At 42.6% G+C, this 15,883-nt stretch overlaps 1 protein-coding gene across 1 annotated transcript in view; it reads right to left on the bottom strand.

Annotated features, from left to right (window-relative positions):
• Positions 1–4,562: 4,562 nt before the first annotated feature.
• The window catches only part of LOC120066562 (neuronal acetylcholine receptor subunit alpha-7), a 30,423-nt gene continuing 19,102 nt past the window's right edge, over positions 4,563–15,883 (bottom strand). Inside the window, exons 7-10 of the mRNA XM_039017988.1 lie at positions 14,919–15,113; positions 9,188–9,274; positions 7,548–7,657; positions 4,563–5,167 (exon numbers count right to left, since the gene is read on the bottom strand). Coding sequence (XP_038873916.1) covers positions 4,601–5,167; positions 7,548–7,657; positions 9,188–9,274; positions 14,919–15,113 — 959 coding nt within the window. The 3' untranslated portion in view covers positions 4,563–4,600. The remainder of the gene's footprint in view (positions 5,168–7,547; positions 7,658–9,187; positions 9,275–14,918; positions 15,114–15,883) is intronic.

Raw genomic sequence — 15,883 nt, 5'->3', positions numbered from 1 at the left:
ACCAACACTGACCAGGAGGTGGATGAGGAGGAGGAGGAGAAAAAGGAAACAGAAGAAAACAAAGATACTCTAAATTAATGATGAAGTGGAAAAAAAACTATTGAAATAAGCATTACTTTTAGTTTTAATGAAAAGTCTGTGATGTTGTATTCTTTCATGCTATCAATTCCTGTTTTAATAAAGAGGTGCTATGGCAGAAATGTTTTGTGTCAATTAGTGTGCTAGTGGGTGGTGTAGTGCTAAGTTGCCCCTAGATGCTCATCTTGGGTAAGTTTAGCATTTTCCCCATGGGCACTAATGGTTAAGGTTAGGACTGGGGGAGCGGAAGCTTATCCTAGATCTGTACCTGAGGGAAACTTCACTCCGGAGTGCTAGTGGGTGGTATGCACCTACCTTGACATTGCACTTCTCTCCCACTAGATGGCAGCAAATGCATGAGTATTGATGAGAGGGCCATATGTATTTCCTTAAGCAGGGCTCTGTTAATTATACAGGGGAGTGAAGAGAGAGAGAAGAGAGAACAGAACATATATTACTTCTCTGAAGACAAATTACTCTTCTTGCCAGGAGAGGAAACATCCAGATCCGAAGAGGGGGTAACAAACAAGGGGGCATCTCACCCCATTTGGCTCCTACTAGTTACTTATTAATCCTAGAATTTCAACAAGGTCTCTGAGGTTTGTACCATATGTAACAGAATGACCCAGGGCCAAAACTCATTGATTAGAATCAGGGTTCTCTCTATCAATGTTTTCCTTTTTAAGAGCTTTCTCAAGTCTAGGTCCAAGATTTAAATCCAGTGTTATTTGAAAGATAACATTTTTGGACATCTGCCTTTTTTTGTTCCTTGTTCTATTTTTTGTTGTTAAAAATAAGTATTTTTGGAACAGTAGCATTATCATACTAAATATACAACTATTTGTTTGTGAGGGAAGCATTGGAAGATGCCTTGACCGTAAATGTTTTAGGGCCAATGGGTTTCCTCTAGTTGTTTAACACTTTTTCCACAGTGAGTTCAATTCAGTTGAAGTGCGCCGTGCTCACAAGGCCAAGTGCTGCGCTCCTCATCTGGGCGAATGGCCAATGTTTGAACCAGCTTCTCCAGTCTGTGACCCCGGGATGACACTATTACCTCGCCCAGCAGCTGCCAGGGCTTCACCCCTCTCCTGTCCAACACACAAGGCGGATCAGTCTCCCGGTTTGTGGATTCCTATATTTCTCTATACACAGGGCTGGCTGCATGCACACACATGGACACGCACACACGCACGCACACTGCATCATCTTCACGACAATAATAATGGGCTTCATAAAGAGGCCAGTGCGCCGACAATACTTCTTGGGCCAAAATGTCTGCTTCCGTTCTCGTATTGTTTAGTGTGCTTTCCCTTTCTACTCTTAAGGGTTCCTCCCAAGGCTCTGCCATCTGGCCCATTCATGCTCTCTTTCACTAACAATAAGATATTAATAACCAACACATCTGTGTGATGTCAGCCTCCGAGAGTAGATGGGTCCGACGGCCAAGAAATCTTTCTAAATTTTACAGTCACTCCTCAGGGGGCCTCGTATAGAGTGTGTGCATGTGTGTGTGTTTGTGTGTTCACAAGCGATAAGCCACTGAGTTGAATAAATCCTATGGACGCCTCTATTCAAAAGAACAGTTTCAATTTGAAATTTTCAAGTTAAAGGGACTGTTATTTTTACTTTACAAACCAAAGGATAGAATTACCGGGGATATTTCTTCACTTGTTTTTAGGGCTGATACTGTACACTAGAGAGCCACACTGAACAGAGCCAAACCAACCTGTACTGGGCTGGGTTGGTTACACATCCACCATAGTTGCAGGAACTCAAAAGGACAATGTGGAAAGAAAAGTTCAGAGACAGAAGTTTGGTTTGGGTTGGTTTTTAGTGTGAAAAGGGAAGGCTACAACTGCAACCCATTCTGTGAGTTGGCTGGTGGGGCTAAAACCAATGTTTACTGTTCGCCTGTCTGTGTACTGTGCTTGACCGAGTTATTCTCTCAGTCCACGGTTTTCTCTTTTTTGTTGCCATGTTAGTTTCCAGTTTCCTGCTCACACCAGTTTGCTTAATGATAATTCTTGTTTCCAGATGGACATGCACATCATGACAGTAACGCTAATGCGTTAGTAACAAGCACGGCGAATTAACTCGTACGTCCCAAATGCCACCATATTCCCTACATAGTGCGCCATTTGGCCCACAAACGTGTACTTCACTGTACCTGGCTGTCTAAGCAGCAGAGAACCGTTCTCTGTAAGAATGTGTGCTACACAGGAAAGTGTCTCCTCCAACAAGTCATTAGTGAGGCTTCGTGGCTGTAATAAAAAAAGGAACAGGTTTACAAGAGCGGATTAGGAGAGCGCAGTGATTCGCAGTGACCCTGTTTCAAGAGGTGACATTACAGAAGACTGTAGTACCCCTCACTGTCTGATCCACACACACACACACACACACACACACACACACACACACACACACACACACACACACACACACACACACACACACACACACACACACACACACACACACACACACACACACACACACACACACACACACACACACACAGATAGATAGATCTAAATTGCATTCTGTAGAATTAGAAAGGTATACTGTGGCCTGGGTGGACTAGCGGTTAATGCAGGGTTTCTCTAACTCGGTCCTCAGGACCCCAAGGGGTTTTTGCCCTAGCACTACACAGCTGATTCAAATAATCAAATATAGCTGTGTAGTGTTAGGGCAAAAAACAAAACGTGCACCTCTTGGGGTCCCGAGGACCGAGTTTGGAAAACGGTGGGTTAGTGCCACCACCTACAGCCAGTATCGTCGTGGTTTAGAATCCGGCCCACTGCCTTCGTGACACACTCTCTGCCTATTTCTCCTCCAATAAAAAACAAATCCTAAAAATATATGTAAAAAATTCAATCTTCCATCCTGTGACACTTCATCCATAGAAACATTAATAATTGAACGCAGGCTTCATACACATCATGTGACATCTAGAAAAATACATTTATTTTTGTGCATGGATCAAAATGTATTCTGGGCATGGATACAAGTGCACATAAATGACAAAGGTTAAGGGTTAAATGATAAAGGTGGACGGGAAGAGCGGTAGGCTCCCATATTGCTTTTACAGTACAGAGGAACAGTTGAGGAGAACAGAGGGCGATGGAAAACCTAAGCCAGGGTCATATTCAGAAGGTATGAAACCATTTTGAAAGAGATTGAGCTATCACCTGGGTGTGTATTCATTACTGCACAACGTAGCAAACTGCTGCAAAACGTTTGGCAATGGAAAAACGGTTACCAATGAAAACAAGAGTTTCTCATTGGACACATTTAGTTAGATCCTTCCCGTTTGGTTCCTGGTGAATACACACCTGAAGTATTCGAGCAGAACGTGTCCTTCATTCCAGGGTGACACTAGGGATCACTGCACTCCACTGCACCTGAACTCCCTCATTATACGCTTTTCGTCCAAACACTTACGTCAAATGTCATAGGTTCCATGCATGTCAAATGGGTCAGTGACACAAAGCAGTGCAATTGTGAAACAAAGAATAAATAGCACAAAAATCACAAGTCCAACACACTATGTTACAAGTATTACTGGCATGGCTGTTCTCTTGGGAATTGAACGTATAATGCAGAAGGAAAGAAAACAGAAATGATCTACATTTTGCAATTGGGGCAGTCTCTTCAATTCACTCGAGCAAATCTATGGAACGAGCTTTAGATTGAGAGAAACTCAGCATGAACGTTACAGAGATTTCCTTTGAAAGGCATAAACAATGGAAACTACTTTTTCCATTTTACATGTACTGTACATGAATGAACACTACAAACACCAATCTTTTTTGGAACAAACATTTTGACCCATGTATTCTTCCAATAGCCTGTGATAAAATAAAATAAATCCTTAAGTTATCTAGCTAACATATTAACAACCATATATATCTCTTGAATTTCTGTTTAATTTAGCTCAGCTTGAATATGCGTTTTTTGATTGTTGATTAATATATACTATGCCAATTTCAAGTGTATATTTCTCAAAAATATGGATTTCAGTTAGCTAGCTGGTTAACTCAATGATCCTGCTTTCTGGAACATCCCCAATGTGCTACTTAATATATACACAGTCATTGTTGATGAAGACCTCAATTGATCACAGATTCACACCACATAGGATGAACACATTTGTATTGCTATAAGTTGTGCCATTATAATAGCCACTCTAAATACAGTAACGTATGTGAAAAATGTGAAAATACTGAAGAGTGGGGTAGTCAGCTTATATAAGTCATAGGTAAAGATGTGTTTGGGATATAAACAGTATACAATACATGTGTGTGAGTGCAGGTGGGAATGTGTGTGTGTGTGTATACGTGAGCTTGTGTGTGAGACTGTACATGTGTGTGCTTTTGTGTGTGCTTGTGTGTGCATATATGTACACCCCCACCCCCGTCCCACCCACACACACACACACACACACACACACACACACACACACACACACACACACACACACACACACACACACACACCCATCCTCCAACACAACACAGCCCGCTCAGGTGAAGAAGTCTTTGGAGATGGCCTCCACGAAGTTTGGCGCTGACATGAGGATGCCGATGGTGCAGAGGATGGTGAACACAGAGAACGCCATCAGGCACAGCCGGTCAATCACAGATGCCGCAAACTTCCACTCATTGCACAGCGACTCGTCCTCGTCCTGGCCCCGGAAGCGCTTGGCGATGTAGCGCACCTCCTCCAGGATCTTGGACATGTCGGAGTCCACGGGGCTCGCCACCCCCACCCCGGTGCCGCCTGCCACGCTGCCCAAGTTGGGCAGCCCGGCCCCGGGTAGCAGCACCTCCTCGTCCCCTGCCCCCACCAGCCTGGAGCAGATGACGCCTGAGTCGGGGGTGGTGGTGTAGTGCATGCCCTCCATGCCCCGGAAGCCGATGTAGAGCATGTTGCCATTGGTGGGCTGGAGGGTCCCCTGGCTCATACTGAGCTCCACACTGGAGAGGCTGTTGCGCGGATGCTTGTTGTGGCAGGCCAGACGCACACGCTCCTCGCCGGGCCGCTTCATACGCAGGAACCATGCGCACCAGTTCAGGAGCACAACACGTGTCTTTGTGGGGATGTGTGGGAGTGAGAGAGTGAGAGAGAGAGAGAAAGTGTGTGTGTGTAAGCGTGTCAGTGTTTGTGTGTTTATGTAGACCAGGGGGAGGAGAGACAAGAATAGAATATCAACACCAGAGGAGAGAAACATGAACAGGAGATGATCACTATGCAAGCATTGTGCATTAGCTCCCAATTCTAACACAGACGCTGACAATTTTAACATGGCTTTTCACTCTGATTATGTTCTCTTGGTATACTGTAGCTATACATGTTTTAGAGAAAAAATATCAGTTTACAAAATTTTTCAAATCATATAGATCTGCTCCATAAAATACAATTTAAGTCGGAAGTTTACGTACACCTCAGCCAAATACATTTAAACTCAGTTTTCACAATTCCTGACATTTAATCCTAGTAAAAATTCCCTGTCTTAGGAACACCACTATATTTTAAGAATGTGAAATGTCAGAATAATAGTAGACAGTGATTTATTTCAGCTTTTATTTCTTTCATCACATTCCCAGTGGGTCAGAAGTTTACATACACTCAATTAGTATTTGATTGCATTTCCTTTAAATTGTTTAACTTGGGTCAAACGTTTCAGGTAGCCTTCCACAAGCTTCCCACAATAAGTTGGATGAATTGTGGCCCATTCCTCCTGACAGAGCTGGTGTAACTGAGTCAGGTTTGTAGGCCTCCTTGCTCACACACGCTTTTTCAGTTCTGCCCACAAATTTTCTATAGGATTGAGGTCAGAGCTTTGTGATGGCCACTCCAATACCTTGACTTTGTTGTCCTTAAGCCATTTTGCCACAACTTTGGAAGTATGCTTGGGGTCATTGTCCATTTGGAAGACCCATTTGCGACCAAGCTTTAACTTCCTGACTGATGTCTTGAGATGTTGCTTCAATATATCCACATACTTTACCTCCCTCATGATGCCATCTATTTTGTGAAGTGCACCAGATCCTCCTGCAGCAAAACACCCCCACAACATGATGCTGCCACCCCTGTGCTTCACGGTTGGGATGGTGTTCTTCGGCTTGCTAGCCTCCCCCTTTTTCCTCCAAACATAACGATGGTCATTATGGCCAAATAGTTATATTTTTGTTTCATCAGACCAGAGGACATTTCTCCAAAAAGTATGATCTTTGTCCCCATGTGCAGTTGCAAACCATAGTCTGGCTTTTTTATGCAGTTTTGGAGCAGTGGCTTCTTCCTTGCTGAGCGGCCTTTCAGGTTATGTCGATATAGGCCTCGTTTTACTGTGGATATAGATACTTTTGTACATGTTTCCTCCAGCATCTTCACAAGGTCCTTTGCTGTTGTTCTGGGATTGATTTGCACTTTTCGCACCAAAGTACGTTCATCTCTAGGAGACAGAACACGTCTCCTTCCTGAGCGGTATGACGGCTGCGTGGTCCCATGGTGTTTATACTTGCATACTATTGTTCGTACAGATGAAAGTGGTATCTTCAGGCGTTTGGAAATTGCTCCGAAGGATGAACCAGAGTTGTGGCGGTCTGAGACTGATACAGTGAATTATAAGTGAAATAATCTGTCTGTAAACAATTGTTGGAAAAACTACTTGTGTCATGCACAAAGTAGATGTCCTAACCGACTTGCCAAAACTATAGTTTGTTAACAAGATATTTGTGGAGGGGTTGAAAAACAGGTTTTAATGACTCCAACCTAAGTGTATGTAAACTTCCGACTTCAACTGTATATAAGTCTTATTCCGTAATGAACCAGATTACTATGTCAAGCACAAGTTCAGATCACAGAAAACATATGACGACACACATACTGTACACACACAGTACATAATAAATTAACATTCCTGCTCTAGAAAAAGTGTTGTAATAACCTCTGGTAGCCTGCCGATATAATGGCTTACATCTTGTTATTAGCATGTATGAATCTTTATCTTGTTTAATAAGGCTTATAATTGCATCATCCACATTTTTGGCAGTTTCCAAAGTTCTGTGCCCTCTCCACTCACTTCCATCTGCCCTTCAAGCCTGGCCAGCAGTCTCTCCTCCCCTCCCCTCTTCTTCAAACTACATTGGCATTCCTCTCACGCCAATGCTCAAACTGCCCACTAACCCTGACTAACACACACACACACACACACACACACACACACACACACACACACACACACACACACACACACACACACACACACACACACACACACACACACACACACACACACACCTCAGAGCAAGGAGCAGCCGCTGGTCCGCTGATGTAGAACCCTTAACCTTCAGGTCCAATTCTACCTTAATGGAATGTCAGCATTCGGAATTCCGAGTGTATCCGGCGTTCCAAGTGAATGCAGAACGAGGGAATGGGCGGGGATGGAAAGACGGACACGGACTCACCCACTTTGGCATTTTGGCTCCGTCCGGGTCATGATGGTGGTACTGGAGGACCAGGACAGTGGCGATGACGGACAGGCCCACGATGACCATGGTGGTGGCAAAGTACTGGGCTGGAATACAAAGAGAGAGCGAGAGAGCGAGAGAGCGAGAGAGCGAGAGAGAGAGAGGCACGGCATAACTCAGAGGAATCATAGGGGATTATATACTATGGCTGGAGACCAAGGGCACATTCAGTTAATATATGCCACAGAGCAGATGCTTTTATCCAAAGCGACTTACAGTACAGTGAGTGCATACATAGTATGTGTATGTGATCCCTTTGGGAATTGGACCCGCAACCCTGGCATTACTTGTGCCATGCTGTTAACGACTGAGCCACACAGCAGGAGGTATACTGTCTTGCATACTGATATATGCCCTGAAAAAGAGCCTCTCAGAGATGAGCATCTGAACCGTGCCTGGTGTTCAGTCGGTCGCAATGTTCAGAATGTCGAAGATAAAAATGTAGCTAATAAAGGATGTCTGCAGAAAATACAACATGTCTATCTCTAATCTCTCTGAACGCTATGGCAAGCTGCAGGACCGACTTGCCCTATACGCAGACTATGCAACACAGGGTGCAATTTCGAAATTTGGTAGTGCAAATTTTCCTCAAATATGTCAGTCAATGACAGACATAGTATGATTTGGTTAGAGCCAGCCCTGGCAAGCTGAATATGTTCCTCAAGGCAGAGACCGAATGGGCCATCATATCATGTTAGGGGGGATCTGGCCTCTCTTTATTGGATAGCTTGAAGATACTGTGGAAGCAATTGGGTGGCACGCAGGGAAATAGCTGAGATGAGGATATCAATATGTTTAAGAATATAAATATCTGCCATTGGTAAAAATATGACAGTAATTGGGCTTGAGCTGCAGATTCATTAGCAGAAAAGATTACACACGAACATCCATTGCTTTGAGCATTGCTCAATATCAATATCAATATATATTCATCAAATTATAAAAAGAAACTGCAAACTATACTCCCATGCGGCACTGCAATCAACGCCAAGTCTCTATTTTTTAATTTGCTTGTCAAATTAATCCATTGACCCATTTGCTTGCCAGACTGACTGCCTGCCACTTGAGCGCGGAGGTCTCAGATGCTACGTAGTCAGGGTTGTTCTATTCATTAGGGCACAGCGTAGTAAAACATTTTGCAACGGATAACAAAAACGATCATTTATTAATGACCAAGTTCAGGTAGTCCCTTGCTGTTTCAGTATGTTTTCCCTCCATTTGGTGCTTATAAACACACCCCAGGTCTCATGGGTGAGTGATTGCACTTATATCTCATCAGTCCAACCGATTAATGACCTACTGTATACTGTAGCGTCACTGTATGTGACAAATGAGCTCGGAGGTGCCACCCAGTTTCGCTTTAAAAAGAGTGTGTGTCACTTTTTCTGTTTCATCAGCTCTTTCTACCTCAGTCATTGAGGGCCGGTTCGTCTTACGAATGTGGTGACAGAGGGGACAGATGGATAGATGGAAGGCATGAATGGATGACTGGTAAGAACAGATGGCTGGAGAAATGGACAGATGAGAAAATGGATAGATGGAGTAGGATGAGGATGAAGGTCTCCCTGAGCACTTACCTATGAGAGGAACAGAGTCGGAGGTGGCCGGCATGATTTCAGCTACCAGGAGCATGAAGACAGTTAGAGAGAGCAGCACAGTGATACCTGGAGAAAGGAAGAAAAAGAGGGAGAGACAGACAGACCGACCATTAGAAGACAGAACCTACTGTACATCACCAGGCATGCTGTTATCATGTTATCGTATCATAGTTATTATCAAGGTATCATCGTGATTCGCATGTTATCATAGTGATTATCGCGTTATCACAGTGGTTATCATGTTATCAAAGTGATTATCGTGCTATCATCATGGTATCATAGTGATTATCATGGTATCATAGTGATTATCATGTTATCATCATGCCATCATAGTGCTTATCTGTATTATAGTTATTATCATGTTATCATAGTCATTATTGTGGTTTTTGTAAAAGAGAGAAATGTTATTTTCAACCATTTTGCAACCAATGTACAAATTAGAAGAGGGTAGCTCATTCATTAGAAGTGAACTTAGAAAGGCTGAATGTAAATGGAAGGCCTGTAAACTTCAAGTGTTCTACGAGATAATGAAGGATCTGATGAGAACTTACTTGTTGCGGTTAAAGATGCAAGAGCGAACTACTTCTCTACCCTGATCTCCCGAAACTTCTGTTTAAGACAATTTATTTATTTAACGAGGCAAATCAGTTAAGAACAAAGTCTTATTTACAATGACGGCCTACCCCGGTCAAACTCGGACGACGATGGGCCAATTGTACGCCGCCCGATGGGACTCCCAATCAGAGTTGGATGTGATACAGCCTGGATCCGAACCATGGACTGTAATGACGCCTCTTGCTTGAATTGCCCTGCCAATGCATTGTTGTTCTTCTCAGAATATGTTTTAAAATTATATTTCAACATTTGAGGTAGACTATATATTCACAACGGTAATAAATCTGAGTGAACATATATTGAAATAATTTGCTTTTTTATTTTTTATTTACTGGGCTGATGGAGCCTGCATCAGATGGTCAGTCTCAGCGGAGGGAGAGAGCAGCAGACTGAGGGTCTGCCTCTCAGTGTCCCTCCACTGACACAGACCAAAAAGGGACACCATCTTCCAGCTGATGGCGAAACTCGAGTCACACTACATTATTTCTGCCTCATGCACAAATTCATGTTGTTACTCCTATGACCAGAGAAAGTGAAACATTCCTCAATATTAAAAAAGACCCAAGCCGCTAATAATAACAATGCAAGCCTATCGATACACTTTCCTACTCCTTCATTACAGCTGTAGTGTTGGTTGTAGCTTGAGTGGACGTTGAGAGAACACGCACTTTATGGCTTATAAAAGTGTTGAATATAAAGTGTTGACAGTGCTAGAGTAAAAACTTAAACATGAACTCACTCATAAAAACAGCAGCTCTTTGTGTTCGTTGACAGAATCTCTCTCTAGTCATGGTTTTCAAAGTTTCGAAATCTCACAGTCTCAACTTTACTGTAGATTTATTTTACACCTGCTGCCTTATTGCAGACACGGTAATCAGAGCCATCCGATTGGCAAGTGGTAGGCCTATAGTGTACTTGATTTGCTTCTCCCGGGCCCAATGGGAAAGACGTTTGCATCTTCAGACATATGAAATCGTTTGCATCTTCAGACATATGAAATGATTCAAAATTGGAACACGCTGCCTACCAGGCACGTAGGGCAGCTGAATCGGGTGCAACTACCGCCAACAGCGTGTGACGAATAAAAAATAAAAAACAGAAATTACAGAAATGTTTGGCGATCGACTAGGCATGCCTTGGAGATCAACCAGTTCATGATCGCCCGGTTAGTGACTGCTGTTCTAGAGCTAGAGAAGCAAACCCCTTCAACCAACACTCTTAAAAATAAAGGTGCAAGTTGGAACCAAATAAGGTTATTGAGAGCGATGTCATAATGGAACCATTTTAGGGTCTCTGAAGAACCAGAAATGTTTCAGCCCTCTAGGTCCGGGATTGAATAGCCCTGCTGTATGGTTTTAAGCCATTTTTGCATCTTTCCCAGGGTGCCTTTCAATTGAATTTTAGAGTTACCAGTACCACCCATGACTGTGTTTGCTAGTGACAGAGATATAGCTATTACATTCATTCATTTTCAGTCCTGTGGCCTTCACCATTAGATCCTAAATTAATATGTTATCATTACAATTACATTCTTTAAGACAATACAATACACATTTCACAAGGGCTTATTTTGAGTGGCTAGTTTTACCCTAAGCAGTGGCCTGAAACTCGTGGTTTACAGGCCACATTAGGCCTGCAAGTTACATTATGTTGGCGTGCAAAGTGATGTGTAATTTCTGTTGAAATCCAGCCAGTGTGGGGATATGCAACATTTTCATTTTTATTCACCCACAACCTGCATTCAGAATGATTGCCAGGGTAGGGAAGACTAAGATATCAGACTACCTAAAGCATCTAAACTGGAACAATCATTTCAGTAACTTTTGCAACAAGTCCAAGTAACAGATTTGAATATTTTAGAACAATTTATGTTATTTATATTTCAGTAGTCTAAAATCAATTAATCAATCAATGCACATGCAAAAACATAGATATTGAAACAAACAATTCAAAAATCAAACCTGCAAAAGAACATCTGGGAAATAAGATAATGAAGGGCATGGTTTTGGTTCAGCTCTGGTTATTAACACCAACACTGGGGTTCTTTTACATCACTGAGTGTTAATTTAACTCCTGAATCAACACTAGAAATGTTACACTGAAATTCAACACAAGTTGACAATGGCCAATTTTCTGTGTTCTATGAAAGGGACACATCTGCAGGCTTCCATACATTTCAAGAACCTTTTCGAATTCTGAAGACTGTAGATGCACCATTAAGAACCCCCCCCCCCCCCCCCCCCCCCCCCCCACTTAGCTCAAAGGTTCTTTATTGGACAAGAGTTCTCCAAGGAACCTTAAGAGCTGAAGAAGAACCATTTAAGAACCTTATTGTTTTCAGTGTACAGTGGGCTATGACTCACCAACAGCACACTTCCCAAAGTTTTCTAATGAACTCTGAGGATCAATAAAGCCAGGCGATCCAAGGATCAAGATGGATAGAGCGCTTTCCTCTCATTAACCACTACTGTATTCTTCAATGCACCCAGTCGATACATTTTATACAGACACAAATGGAAACACACACATGCATGCAGACACACAGAAACACACACAGCACGCACACACACAGAGACGCACACACACACACACTATCTTGTGGTATCACTTGGGAAAATGTTACTTGCAGTTTGACTCCGAGTTTCAAGTCAGTTCATTGCCAGCAGATATTGATTTCAGACCATAAGCCATCCAGTGAATCAAGAGGTGGGAGGGGGAGAGTGGGCAGACGTGGCTAAAGTAGTTAATTGAAGTATCTTGAAAATGTAGTTTTCTATAATACTGTCTCAATATGCTCTACATTAACTATGAGCATAATAAATTGTTTAGGGGAAAGCAATGTGTACGCCGCCCAATGGGACTCCCAATCACGGCCGGATGTGATACAGCCTGGACCCGAACCAGGGACTGTAATGACGGCTCTTGCACTGAGATGCAGTGCCTTAGACCCCTGCGCCACTCGGGAACCTGAGTTAAGGAAAGTAAGTTCAGGAGTAAAAATGTGCTTAACAAGTCACATATAAACTTGCATGCACTCAGTCTGTGTGCAATAATAGTGTTTAACATGATTTTGGAATTACTACCTTATCTCTGTACCCCACACATACAATTATCTGTAAGGTCAGTAATACTGCAAAACATTTTTTGTCCTGAATACAAAGTGTTATGTTTGGGGAAAATCCAATTCAACACATTACGGAGTACCACTCTCCATATTTTCAAGCATAGTGGTGGCTGCATCATGTAATGGGTATGGTTGTAATCGTTAATGACTGGGGTGTTTTCAGGATAAAAAAAAAATAGAATAGAGCTAAGGAGAGGCAAAATCCTAGAGGAAAACCTGTTTCAGTATGATTTCCTAGTTCCAGTTTTGACTTAAGTCTTCTTGAAAATGTATGAAAATGATTATCTAACAATGATCAACAACCAATTTGACAGAGCTTGAAGAATTTTGAAAAGAATAATGGGCAAATGTTGTACAATCCAGGTTTGGAAAGCTCTTAGAGACTTACCTCAGAAAGTCTCACAAATGTAATCGCTGCCAAAGGTGCTTCTACAATGTATTGATTTAGGGGTGTGAATACTTAAGTAAATTAGATTTCATTTTCAATAAATTAGCAAACATTTCTAATTTCTAACATTTATATTGTTTGCTCAGCCACGTTTCTTACTCTGAAAACTAGAAGCATCTAAAAGTACCTGTAAATAGTATCTGTCATCAATTGTACGATAACATACTGTAGATGTGGTTTGTTGCATACAACAAGAAAAAAAACACACCCATGTTAAACACCTATATCCTACGCATAGAAATTTGAATATGAATTATATTATTATGGTCCTACGTAGTTGAACTCATTCTGGCAGTAGGCTGCTTCATACACACACACGGACTCACAAAAACACAAAACACAAAATCATCTCCAGGTCTCTCTGGGCAGGCAAGAGGGCATTTCCAGTTCATCTGGTCTGAGGCTCCAGCCAAAGCTCAAGCCCAGTCATGCACGCAGACAGGCAGACAGGCAAGCAGGCCAGAAGCATAGAGGGCTTGGGGGACTGGCCCCTGCAGCGCTGCTCTAACAGATGCACCCCGCAAATATCTGGCCCCCTCTGCCATCACTGGGAAGATTGGGCGCTAGTCTGGGCAGTGCCCATAGGCAGTGGCTAAATGTGTTGTGTTTTTAACCCCCCCTTTTTGGGGGTTACAGGCTAGGTACTGTACTGTAACTACCTATAGCCTATAGATGCAGCTTAAGCATGTCACAAGCTATGTGTGTGATGTTAACATATGCTCTTTTAACTCAGCTTGGCAGCGTGTGTATGCCTGTGTGTGTGTATTACTGTAGGTAGGGCTCTGTGTAAAGCCAGTCCACCTAAATGAATCAAAGTGGATGAATGAAATCAGATGCAGCCAAGTCAACTGGCATGAATAATGTATTTAGGCATACCTTTTCAAAATTGCTTTTTGCTTTTGTTTTAGGTCAACTGCAGACATGCCCATCAGTCAAAATGGCATAGGATGAATTATACAGAGCCATTTATGTAAAAACCTTCACATACATAAACATCTCTAATGTATATAAAGTTTGGTTCTGTAATAACAGTATATTCATGCAGAGAGAAAGATAATACATTATGGGTGAAATAAATATTTTTCTTCTGACATGTAGACGGAGTGGCTTGTCCGGTGAGTGAAGGGATGGCGTTTAGTTGCCCTAGAATTCAACAGACGGCCTTTGGGCTGAGTGTCAGTCCTGCTAGCATAGATTGAATGCCAGTCAAGAGTGTGCACTTTACAAAGCCACGTCCCTCATACGCACGGACACAAACACACATGAATATTCAGCGACACCACACATTCGGCACACAAACGTTCCGTATGTTACTCACGCATTTGTGATAGAAAGCAACAGAGCGGACCATAATAGTAGGGTACACTGCTGTCTAACATGCCCCGTTTCATCACAAGAAGAAAAGCATACCTTTGTGCTCTGCCTCATGGTATTTAGTATTTAGTACCTTAAAAACACCGCTCACACACACACACACACACACACACAACCCTTTCACGCACACGCACCCTCCCCAGTCTCACCCAGTGAGATCTTCTCTCCAGAATCCGCGGGCAGCAGGAAGACGAGCAGGGCCAGGGTGGAGATGAGGACACAGGGGATGAGCAGGTTGAGGCCGTAGTAGAGGGTGCGTCTACGCATCACCACCGTGAAGGTCACGTCAGGGTAAGGCTCCTTACAGCAGTCATAGAAACGCTCGTTCCTCCGTCCGGGGACCTCTGCATCACACACACAGACAGAGAATTACAGTATATGCATCCTTATTGTATACACAGATGTTTACTGTTATACTATCTTATACCGTGGCATTGTTGAATACTTGTTTCTGATTGGCTTAAAGGGCATTCTAGAGTGTACATTATTTCCCTATTACGCACGGTACAATTGCACGGTATAATTTAATAGCTATGAAGTTCATTCTTACACGTTCTATGTTTGAGCTGCTTTGAAAGCAAAAGTCGAGCTGAAAACATTACTGGCATTGTTGAATTCGATTTTTATAATAGCAAGCCAGGATGAAGGTTTGGTTAGCTAAGGTAGCAAGTCTGTTTGGTTTCCAAAGAAACTACTTTAGCTGTCTAGCTAGCTATTAAACTTGCTAGCTACTTCAGTGGATGTTGCCACACTTCTACTGGCAATATATTTATAGCGGCAAATATGATAAATTATAGCCATGGTATGAAAGGGTTATAATCAACTCAGGGCTGTATGCTTTCTCTGGAAAATAATGCAACTCCGTGGAAGGTTTATTCCACTCCGCTAGCACATCGTGGAACACACCTTCCACGTCATGCATTATTTTCCAGAGAACGTATAGCCCCTCGTAGATTATTTCTTACATAATCACTGCCAGAACACACCAATAACAGGCTTCAACGAGTAGCCTCTTGTTATCAAGAAAGTACATCAGGGAGTGAATATTGTGAACAGTCCTCTTACATGCTTCACTACTCTTATGATCTTTAGAACATTGGTTTGGATTGTGTAT

The sequence above is a fragment of the Salvelinus namaycush genome, chromosome 21 (genome assembly GCF_016432855.1).
Source record: "Salvelinus namaycush isolate Seneca chromosome 21, SaNama_1.0, whole genome shotgun sequence".
Classification (NCBI taxonomy): domain Eukaryota; kingdom Metazoa; phylum Chordata; class Actinopteri; order Salmoniformes; family Salmonidae; genus Salvelinus; species Salvelinus namaycush.
Note: the sequence above shows the minus strand (reverse complement) of the source record. Positions and strands in the feature narration are given on the sequence as shown.